We start from the raw sequence: 12,328 nt of genomic DNA on the forward strand, positions 1-12,328 counted from the left end.
TGATAGTTTTAGTTCTTACTGTACTTTTATAGGTAAGTTTTGACAATGATATATGCTACTTTGATACAGAAAAATTTACAGCAGCAGTTCCATTTTTATTACTTCACCTTATTTTAAAGATAAATTATATATTTGTTTATATTCCCTCAGTAATGCTGGTATGTCAGTATTGTCATCAGTCATGTTTTTTACTGCCCCTATTTACCATATCCACTGGGGAACATTAAAAACAACAGAGAAAGTATTTGTTTTCTTTTCCTCTGAGCAAAATATCTGAAAATAAATAAAGTTATTATTATTATTTGTTGTATCAGTAAAAATGACTCAGTCTGAACTCTCTGGAGAGGACATTTTCATTGGGCCTTCTTATAAAGTCTATCTATTTGTCAAAAAAAAAACTAAAAAAAAAAAATACACAGGGGTCCGCTGTGATGACTGATGCGTTCTGAAATGAATCAGTTCTTCCTGACAGTAGTGATGTAGATGTAGAGTTGTTTTTCTTCTGCTGTAGGCATCTACACCACCACTCCTGCCTTGTTTCCTTTTGCACTTCTGATTGAAATTTGCAGGACTGTCTCTAAGGTGTGCCCACACATTATCGCCATTGCCATAAATGATGGCAGGATGCATCGCTTAGGCCACTCTCTTCTTTCTGCTCCAGTGCCAATTCCAAAAACTGCAAGGAGCCTCATGGCATTGTAGGATTTACTGCAGCTTCACAGGGAGTAACATAGTATCACAAGGCATAACGGAGTATCGCGGAGCATAACATATCATTGCAGAGTATGACCAAGTATCATAGGGTATAACATAACATTAAAGGGCATAATGAAACATCACAAAGTGTAACAAAGTATCATATGTAGTAACATAACATAATATTACAGGGTTTAACCGCATATCACAAGATCTATTGTAACTTCACACCATGTAAGAGATATCACAGAATGTACCATAGTAACCGCATACTGTTGTGCTTTCCCATACTCTTATATTGAGCATGCATTCTTGAGTGAAGCTCAGCTAACTGGAACAGCTGCGATGCTCATGCTGTTTTAATTTTTTATATTTTCATTTACTCAGCAATTGAGCTAGTGTAATACAGAGATGCCTGAAAAGAGACCCCTACAAATGAAGTCTAAATCATCATCAGTCAGTTAATATATAATTTTATTGAACTTATCATTCTCAATGACAGTGCTGCCTCAGAACACAGAAAAGCATCTGAAGACTGATGAAAAATTAAAGAGTGAACAGTGGATGGCCGAGCAACACAAGGGCGTTACCATCAATTGCGCGTCACAGACATAGTCCGTCTGTCCATCCGTCTCCTTGTGTCTAAGTACCGGTTCATCCATTTCTCAGTGTGGCTCTTCATCATGGTGAGAAATGGAAGCTTCTTAACAAAGTGTCCTCCTTCGCTTGCCTAGGGCACATCCAGGCCTCTAGTCCAAATGGACACGTGATGCTTAAGACTGCAGCAGGGTGCAGCACTGAGTGTCTGGCAATGCAGCTTCCTATTACAGAAGTGGATACATTACAACATGCACTGAAAGCAGCAGTGAGATTAAAATGCAAAAGGAAGTACTCAGATCACCCTGACTCTATATTTCTATAATCAGCTAGTTGTCAGCTTATAGTGGTGAAAGGCTGGCTGCTTGTGCACGTTGACCTGAAGAAGTACTGACCGTATGTTCAACTCCAGCAGCATTTCAGTACCACTCAGTCCTCTTCTTTGGTTGTGTTCTACATATTTAGACTCACGCCAGTTGCTGAATCGCTCGGCCTGTTTGAGAGATTGAGCCTCCGCATTTGCACCGGGGTGGAAGTAGCCCGGAGCGCAGCCGGTGAAATTCTTTGGGAGGGTTCAGGGAGAGGGGGGATCTCATTTGTATCAGCTCTCTCTCAGAACTCTTTCTGAAGCTTCACTTTGGGGAAAAAAAAAAAAGCATTGCACCGGACTATGAGAGCTCTGTTTTTCACCTCGCACTCTCAGTTTTCGCCCGCGTGTCGCCGAAGGTGCTTTGGAGTCAAATGCCAGAGCACCTGTGAAATGAGTCCAGTGCTGGAGGTCATCAAGTCCCACACAATCCAGAAGGTATTATCAAGGTAAACTGAAGTGTAAAGATCCTGTTTCACACTGCATTTGGCCACATGTGCAAAGTGAAAGTGCATTTTGAAAATCATTTTGCATAGAACCACGTATACGTGAAATTATTTCGTTCAGCTACATTTACATTGGCTGTCAAACAAATGGTTTTCAAATGGCCTACACTGTGTTTGGTACAAAGATGTGTAGCTTTGCTTAATATCTCCTTTTCCTTGGAAAGTCAAACACACTTTAACAAAGGAAAGTGTGCGCTTTTACTTCTTAAACCTAACTGATGAAATGTGCTTTCGTGAGAAAAGTTTTTACTTTAAAATTGTATTGTTATTCACATTAGTCATTTTGTGAAAATTGCGATGTTTAGTCATGTGTACCAAAAAGCTCAGAATGGGAAAAAAAACTATTTCATTTAATTTCACTCACAGAAGTACACACACACACACACACACACACACACACAGTCTGAAACCGCTTGTCCCAAGCAGGGTCACGGCAAGCCGGAGCCTAACCCGGCAACACGGGGTGCAAGGCCGAAGAGGGAGGGGACACACCCAGGATGGAACACCAGTCCATTGCTAGGCACCCCAAGCAGGACTCGAACTCCAGACCCGCCAGAGAGCAGGACCCGGCCAAACCCGCCGCGCTACCGTGCCCCCCCACTCTCAGTGTGCTTTTAAAGAAAAGATTCCGATCGCGCGTTGTAATATTGCTGAATATGATGCCGACTGAACTGAAACTGCGGTTCACCCTGAAAATCGTGTCTAGGAGTGACAGCAACTATTTTGCATTTTAATCATTATCATCTTTTTTTGCTGCTATTCTACATTTATCCTGATGTGTTCAAGTTAGGTGATATAATTACACATTTCAGTATTCAGTTACTCTTCAAAAACAAAATGCTATTTTTGAAATCCATCATTAATCCTTTTTTTTGTGGCCAGATTCAAGGATAGTGTTTCTTTACAAAGAAGCAATCTTAATTCACAAGAGGAGTGCAGAGCTCAATATTTTATGAAGTTATCAACCATCAAAGTTCTATGTGAAGCCTGCACTGGGAATTATGCAGTCTGTAAATAGACCATTGAGTGGACAGACAAGTTTGATGTTTTATCTACTCGCTTTCTTCTATCATTAATTAGGCTCTGCTTTATGAATGAACAGGACATGGCCTGGAGGCAGGAGGCTGCAGTTGTAATATTGATGCCAGACTTGTTTTTTCCCCGACTCATTTGCCGAGGTGGCATCTGTTTGGGGAAGCCGGGAAGCCAGAGTTCACCTGTCAGACAGAAACTGAGCTCCTTTGGTATTTCCTTTAGGCCCTGTAAATGGTGCCCTGTGCCTGTCACCACATCTGAGGGAGACAGCAGTGATTCTAGTTAGGATTGCCATCAGTTTGCTCACCGCTCTAAGGGGTATTTGTCATCCGTCCTCAGTCAGGCCTGGAATGAAGAGATCAGAACATGTGTAGCATCACACCCTTTCCTCACAGTCAGTGCTATGGAATCTGCATCACGTATTTGGAAAGCCCGTTCTCAAGCACCAAACTGAGTGTGTACTGCTATGCATATTCCTTATTTTTCCCTGAGGTATCTCAGTTTCATTTAGCTACTTCGAAATTGTCAAAGGCCGCCGCATGTTTCTGTTGTTATGGCAACCAGGAGTTGGCATGTAGATATCTGATGTGTGACACAAGATTCCAAGGCCCTCCAGTCCATATTCCATGAATTGTTCATTTGTTACATCAGTGGTAGAAATGTTGCAGGAATAGCAAGTCTGAATCGGTGATTTTGACGACTCAAAAATGTAATCGATCTATCAAAATTATGCTTTTTGTTGTGCAATGTTGCAAGAGTGTTGTCAAAGAAAAAAAAAAAAATCTATTTTGCCAGTTCTGGTGGGAATAAACTCCGAGGTCCGCGCTGTGTTTATATGAAACCCACTGGATATGTACTCAACATACAATAGAACAAAACATAGTGACATTAGGTATTCTAAAAGTTATGATAATTTCTTCAGAATTTTTTCTGTCAATCTACCACAATGGTGCCCTTCCCTTTATCCTTTCATAAAGAAAATAATAGCCTCCATTTAGAATGGTAGCCCTTCCAATTGTTTAACAGTTCTTATACCAATTTAAATTTCGTTTTCTATTTTATATAAGGTATAATGGTATATTATTATAAATTCTAAAAGTGTAAATTATATTTTACATAACACCTCTGTAAGACAGTAAATATGAATGAAAACTCTGCCTAACAGAACTGTTTGGGAAGGAAGGAAATTGCAGATTATTATATATTATATGTTACACTGATTTTGGGATTTTGAAAGGGATAGCTAATGTTGTTTTATGAGGACAACAGATTCAAAATACTTTGGAGCTGCTTTGAAGAAGACCATAACCATAGCCTCTTTACGATCCTTTGGCCAGCTGTTGGCATAATACTTCATCTTAAATCTAAGATATCACCGTGAAAATGCAGAGGCTGAAAAATTATGAATATCCCCACTCTCACTCCATCTCGTTCTCTTACTTCACTTGTCACTCCAGCCCTCGGTGTCGTTTCTTGAATTCTGAACTTCTCCATCCCTGCCACCACAGACACCACTACCCTCCAATGTGTACGTAAGCACAACCTTTCTTCCTCGCTCTTCTGAGGAATTCCTTTCACAAAGGGGAAGTAATAAGGGGGAAAAAAGATTTAAAAAAGGAATGTGAAAGAGGAAGGGATAGCAGATCTTTCATGGAAGGGAGGCCATGGAAGGAGCTTACGGGTATCACTTTCAAATGCGGCTCACAGCAATCTTCTCCACTCAACCTTTGCATCTGCTCTAGTGGGACTTCGCGTGTGTGCAGTGAACCTAAACAGCTCGTGTTATCCCTAGAAGTCTCCACAGTGCGAGGAAAGGCTTTCTGAAAAGCCTTCTAGCCCTGTGTGTTATGTTGTAACACAAAGAACCAGTCCAATCATATGGAAGCAAGCATTACATTATTTGGCCCAATTACCTTCGTATTTTCTATCAATTCTAGAAGTTGCTCCCCATTTAATGTTATTATTAATGTTATCTGTTATTTTTAACATTTGGTTATATCTACCAATAATATATGCAGCTTGCCATATAAAGTATGGTGGTTTAAACTGTGGACATCATACAAAGTAATTTGTAAACGTCGATATTTGGATGAAGTTTTATGCAGCTACTCGTGTGATGGAACTTTGGTTCATATGGTGGAAAGAATCAAACTGACTGTACTTAAGAATCACGCATCTGCAACTATGTCTCTCTTTCTCCTACTGTAACGCACACATTGTATTTTCTACGCGATGTACGTCGCTTCGGGAGAAAAGCATCTGCTAAATGAACAAATGTAAATGTAACTGTACTTCAAGAATCATATGCTTGGATCTATCTCTCCATCTGTTGGTGAAATGCACTTTTATTTTCCTGGAGCCATATTTCAGTTTGGGAAAAAACATCTGCTGAATGAATAAATCTGAAAGTTATTTTGGAGAGATGTATGCCACACAAAAGTGTGAAGTCATTATTACAAAATGTGGAGCTTAAAACATGCATTTATACATTGAGTGCCAGAGTTATTTTACAGTTTCAAATGTAGAAACATATCAGAATGTCTTTTTAAACTGTTAATTTAGTTTCTGTTATGACGTCCTCAAGCTTCTTTGTGTTATGTGTCATATTCTTATGAAGTAAATTCATAAGTATCACTAGAAGGGCAGAATGAAGAGCGATAGAACATCACGCTTTGTCTCCAGAAGGCCTTTTCTTCACCCAGGAGTCTAAGAGAAGAGAAGTGATAATTATACTCTGTTTTTCACATGTCTATTGAAATAAGTGATTCTCCTGGAGGCTAAATAAGCCTAGTGCTTACAGTGCATTTCTGTTCAACAAAGTTCCTAAAATGGTCTTACTGGCTATTACCCTGCCTCATTTTCAATTTAGCCTTCATTTCCAATTTGCTGCAGACCTCTCATCAAACCCTGGATCTAAGTTGAGCATTGGGTTAAGTAATGATTAACTTGAACTGATTTAGCAGCTATGTTCAATGCTCACTGAAAATTTTCTTGTCCAATTTAGCCTTCTTTGCAATTTCCAAAGTGGTAACCTCACAAGAGCATCCAGGGTCCCCGGAGGTACGAGAATCTACTTTACTAATTGAGAATCGTGTTACAGGATATCACGCTATCATATTCAAAGGAGTAATTTCATCAGGGCCTGAAATTATGCAAATAGGTTATATTTTGTGCTTTGCTGGAATGACTTTCCAACTCCTGCATAAAACATTGTGCACATGGTGACTTTAGGTTAATTCAGATAATTGTTTTATTGCATTATTGACCTCGAATGTATATAAGGCATTGAGAGTTTTACTAAGATGTGAAAAGAAGGTGGGGAATTTAAAGCCCTTAGTTATCTTGAGCTCCTTTGAAGGAACTCCAGGATCTGGTGCTAGGAGGTATCTAGGAAGGCTGACACAGTCCTCGCAAAATGACACTTGTAGTTTATGACTTCCTAAGGGTGCCTGGACATAAAACCATAACTCACCACAGGCCCAGCTGCGCATTATACAGTGTGCTGACATACTGAGAGGAGTCCCACCTCACCAGGTGCTATAACTGACCGCCTCACTCAAATACATTATCTTTTTTTCTCCTTTAAAATGTATTTCCCCGCAGAGAAGCCAAACACTATTCTATCTGACTCCTCTAGGTTTTTCCTTGTTCAGCATCCTATTATTCATGTATTTTTATTGACACTGAAGCGCACTGATTTTTCCCTAGCAGCTCAGGAGCCCCTGACTGGCAACGGGAGCTATGCAGGTTGCCCCGTTGCTTCGTTGCAGTGGTCCTGAGCTGGATTTCAGACCTGGGAATGAACTCTTTCCTTTCTCATCTACTCAGGCTGCTGAGTAATCAGCTGCAGTTCATTAGTATCCATTGCATTGCAATATCTCTTGTTACTTTACATTTTCTTGAAAGCACACTGCTCCTTCCCTGTAGTCAGAACCTGGTACTGAGAGAACATGTCTAATTGAAAACATGTTTTCCCCCTGTATAAATACTAACTTTTACTTTGCCTCGTGCTTTCATCCAACAGAATATATACAGTTGAACAGTTGAAGAGCAAGTCGCTGACAGCACAGAGAGAGGAGCCGCCCACTCCGCCCCCCCTTTAAAATTCAATTAATAAGAACAGCTATTAAACAGACGGTCGAGCAAGTCCAGCCAAACGGGCTTTTCTTGTTTTGTCGATCTGCATAGGATGGATTTGTCTGTGCTCCTTTCTTTTGACAGGGTCCACAGTGTCCCATTTTCATTGTGTGTATTATAAAGGACTTTGGGTTCCTGTCATTACGAACGGTGTTGTACAAATAATGGTATGGTGCCTGAGCACCAAAGCAATGGCTTGTCTGACTATTCACTACATTTTTCCTTGATGGTTGCAGTAAAGTACTTTGGTGTGATTAAAGGCTGCTTGTGGGAGCTCAGAGTTATTTCTTGTAAACTTTGCTAATAAGTACACCTCTGTCTGGGGAGCAAGATCTGGAAGCGATTAGCTCCAGTGAGGCAAACCTCCACCAGCACTGCATGACAGGCCCCCACTGACAAACCTGGTTCTGCAGAGACCTGCAATATGCCTTGGCCCTCAAGATGCGATCGGAGCCGAGGGTCAGCAAGCCTCGTTGTTCTGAGGACACCTTTGCAGCAGCCAGAGACTTGCAATTCGGGGCAGTACAAGGCTCGTTCACCTCCCAAATGCATTGTGGCAACGGCGACAAAGTACGCATTTAGCAGCAACTGCATCATACATTAAAATGTCTCAGCCTGTGTGAGGGAAACAGGGAAATGTCCCACCTTGTGAATTACTGCCAGCATCCTTTCTTTAACATCGCGGGTTCATTTTCTCTGTGACACAACATGGGATTTACAGCTTGCAACCTAACATTGGAAACGGCGATGTAGGGATGTGCTACTTCTCGACCCTTGAAATTAATTCGAACCGCCAAGAAAAGGATCGATGCTGATTTTTTTTCAGATTTTTCTGATTCCGTTCTCTGAACAAGGGGGGCACGGTGGTGCAGCGGGCTTGGCTGGGTCCCACTCTCTGGTAGATCTGGGGTTCGAGCCCTGCTTGGGGTGCCTTGTGATGGACTGGCGTCCCATCCTTGGTGTGTCCCCTCCCCCTCTGGCCTCGTGCCCTGTGTTGCCGGGTTAGGCTCTGGCTCGCCGCGACACTGCTCAGGACAAGCAGTTTCAGACTGTGTGTGTGTGTGTGTGTGTGTGTGTGTGTGTATGTGTGTGTGTGTGTTCTCTGTACATGTTGTAAAATTTTGTCTAAGACCTAAAACAGGACCTACGTTTTTGGCCCTTCACAGAACGACGAGATGAATTTGACTTTTCTCGGAAGGTTCATGGCGCTGGGCTGGTGACACATTTTTTTATTCAATGTTTCTATCAGCGGCATCTTAAAAAAGTAATATTGTAGTCAACATGTATATTTGCACGCACTTTTTCTACAACCATAAGCCATAAAGATACCCGCATTACAGTATGTTTCATGTTCATTTGATATTTATGACTTTTTTGTAATTTTGTTGAACATGGTCCAACACTATGTTCTTACTCGTGGTTCATACATACATTGATCCATGGCTCTTCATTTTAAACTTGCCAGTGTCTCCTCAGCGTAATATACAGTTTGCTTTGAGTAAACGTTCCTCTGCCACAATGAAAAGCACAGTGGACACAATTACATTACTTTTGTTAATGAGAACAGAGAGAGGCTTACATGAGTTTTTACCCTCATTCAAATTCTGCCCTCTTTTGTGTGGGACTGCAGGCGGAATGTCTGTAATGAAGCAATCCCATGGAGATCAGAGAGATGACATCCTGACAAGTATCTTTAACAAATGAATGGCTCTCCGTATCCTTCCTGGGGGATGTTGGTCATGTTTTCCACTCAGCTACTCTTAATCTTCTTCTGCCAGCATCCGAAATGAAGACATGTTGAGGAAAATTCGCAGTTTCTTCCAGCTCAGCGCCGTGTTTGTGCGGACGAGAGGGAATTTTGCATACGTTTGTATGTGAAGAGGGTATGGCATGGTGGATGGAAAAAAAAAAATAAAGGTTCAATTTAGCTACAGCTCAATAACTCTTGTGTCATATGACGAGTTGTTTTGTTTTCCGCAATTAATAAATATCGCTCTGCATTTAAAACAAAAGTTGCCTAAAAACTGGCTTCACGACAGCTGAGCCGAAGGACAATAATGTCCACGCATTTCGCATCCGCAGACACTCGGAGTAGCAGGGTGCTGAAGATGTTATGATGGTAATGATACAGTGCAGGACAAACAAGTATGTTTCGCAGCATGTGGCTGAGAACCATCCACATTCCTCAGCTGGTTTGTTGCATAACACAGAATATTTATTTATAATAAAAAGCAAAATATGTTCTTAAAAATGATCTGACAGAGAGACCTGACAGAAACTAGAATTTTTTGTATTTTTGTAAAATAGAGCTGGTTCTTTTAACTTCTGTTCAATAGTAGAACGCATTGAAAATCTAGTGTTGCTGAAGAATTTTTGATGTTGATCCAATAAATGTTCTTTTTTCTCTAGTCTATGTATTCCCCATATTCTCATCTCATTCCTCCCACAGTCGAAAGGCATGCTGGGAATTGGTTGTTCCCTGGTAAGCTCCAGTGTGCCAGCATTCTGTCCAGAGGGTACCTAGCCTGAAGCGCCCAGCTACGCGGGAGGGGCTCCCAGTTAGCACAGCCCTCACTGGAGAAGTGCTTATGGGAAAGGGGTAGGTGCACTGGTGCTGCACACTTCCAAGGAATCCGCATCCCCGCATATCTGGCTGGCCTAAACTTGTGCTTGTCTCCGCATCTCTCAACCAGTCTTTTTTTAAACTTGGAGATGTACTTAAAGGCCACGGTATACATTTTATTATTTATGTATTCATGTAATTGTTTCTCATGTTCAGTTTTAGCACCGAGGACAGTTTTGGCCAATGTGTACAAATCGGTACATTTTACTGGGATGACCGAGACGCTGCGTCCCAAATAACCTGTAAACAGAAAACGAGACTGAGGAGGGTGGGGTGCAGTGGTCCACAGTTGCCTTGGTGACCAAAATATCCCTCCATATTTAACTGCGCTGAAGGGAGACACGATGGTGAGTCATCTCGGAATCTCAGGCTGAATAACAAAATGCTTACGGGAGTTTTCACTTCTATCCATCTTTTTTCTGGGGCTGTGATGTCAGAGGAAGAACGGGTCTGCGTTAGTGACTCTCTGTCATTGATACTGCGGTAAACACTGTCACCACATCTGCTCATTCTGCTGCTGTAAAAGCAGGCTGGGCCACGCTGGAGCTGTCTTGCATTGGTCTCTCCTCGTGGGGCCAAAACTGTGCAGACATCCTGCATTCCCCTGACCATCAGACGTTGCGACTGGTATCTGCAATGATCTCCTCTGAACTGCTGCTACAGAACTCTGCTCATGAATGATTTAACATCCTGAAATACCAATGGCGCCTATGTTTGTCATCATGAGATGAGTATCTCATGCATTACTAGGTTGCCCACTGGCTTTATGTCACTCCACTTATCTGTAAGTCACAGCAGTAAATTATATAGATGACACAGATGGCATGTGAATACATGGTGTATATTGTTGTGCGGCTAATGTTGTATCAGATGCAGTGTCTCCAAGAGGAAATTAACTGCATACACGGAACATCGGAGGATGTCATTCTTCAATTTATTACGTCAAGAGATTTTAAGATACTTACATCAAGCGTGTGTTTCCCTTTATTTGAGCGCCTATACTCTGTGTATTCAAGGTTTGTTGGTTTCTTATTCCAGTACTTATTGCTGGTGGTCTTTTACCCTTGAACTTTTAAGGTCAGAAATATTTTTTATGTTAAGGAATCGTGGGAAAAAATGCTCAGAAAGCAAATGATTTTTTTTTCCTTATTTTATGCATTCATTTTCCCAGTTTTGATTCAGTGGGACAGTATCCTTGTCTCCCTCTCTATTCCTGCTATCTCTATCTATCTCCTTCAGTTAGCAACATGGGACTCCACCCTGGGACTCAACGGAAGCCTGAAGGAGAGTCGAATCGAGAGCGGAATGCAGGGAGTGACCATCAAGGTGGTGACACTACTGGTAGGCTGATATTGCATGCTCCTCTGCCTCGCATATTCCAGATTCTGAATTTGTCAGTTTAACTTTGAGTAGCAAAATTTGCACTCCCTGTTGGGCTCTCAAGTGCCTCTGCTTTGAGCATTCAGTATTCAAAAGCTGTAAAACTCTGAGTGGCACAGCTTGTACTACTCATAACAATAGCAAACACTTCTGTTTTTTGCATTCTGGATTCAGTACTCATACATCAGACCTTCAAAAGCCTCATTTATGCCACACATAGTGTTACATACATACTTCTGTTTTAGACAGAATACTTCAAATTCAGTACACATACATTTCAGTACTGATGTTGGATCCGTGCCTTGTCTGCTTTGTGTATTCCGAATCTAGTTGTCATATGTGTAATTTTGAGCAGTTATCTTCATACTCATATCAACATTTTCTCCTCTTAAATCTCCTAAGAAAATTGTGATGCGTTCATTGATAATTCAAAAATGATAGTCATGCTGTTGCCTAATTATCACATCTTTGTTTAGTCTTTGTCTGTCTGAGCGGCAAGTGAACTGATTAAATTCATTGCCCATTTTCCTTGGTGAATGATAAATTGTGGGGTAAATGGTTCTCTTTTTCACTTAAACAGGAGGACCCTTTTGTCATGGTGGCAGAAAACATCCTTGGGCAGCCCAAGCGGTACAAAGGCTTCTCCATCGACGTTCTCGATGCTCTTGCTAAGATCCTGGGCTTCAAGTATGAGATCTACCAGGTGGCCGACAGCAAATACGGCACCCAGCTGCCCAACGGGTCATGGAATGGCATGATAGGAGAACTCATCAACAAGGCAAGTCTTTCACGACGTATTTCCTGTCGTGTGATGTTTAATCCAGTACTTAGCTGCAGTATTCCATAAAACATAAGCTCTACTTCCTGAAGCACCGTGCTGTTTAGCTTGATTGCTGTCTGATTGCTGATTCAGTCAAAGACTGTTCTTGCACTCATTCTATTGCATTATTTACCATGCTGACCAGACATCCTGCTCTGGGTAACAGT

General features: G+C 41.5%; 1 protein-coding gene across 1 annotated transcript in view; it reads left to right on the top strand.

Moving 5' to 3' along the window:
• Positions 1-12,328, top strand: part of grid1b (glutamate receptor, ionotropic, delta 1b) — a 253,875-nt gene that overhangs the window by 212,784 nt on the left and 28,763 nt on the right. Inside the window, 2 exon segments of the mRNA XM_018761291.2 lie at positions 11,201-11,302; positions 11,922-12,119. Coding sequence (XP_018616807.1) covers positions 11,201-11,302; positions 11,922-12,119 — 300 coding nt within the window.

The sequence above is a fragment of the Scleropages formosus genome, chromosome 24, assembly GCF_900964775.1.
Source record: "Scleropages formosus chromosome 24, fSclFor1.1, whole genome shotgun sequence".
NCBI classification, from domain to species: domain Eukaryota; kingdom Metazoa; phylum Chordata; class Actinopteri; order Osteoglossiformes; family Osteoglossidae; genus Scleropages; species Scleropages formosus.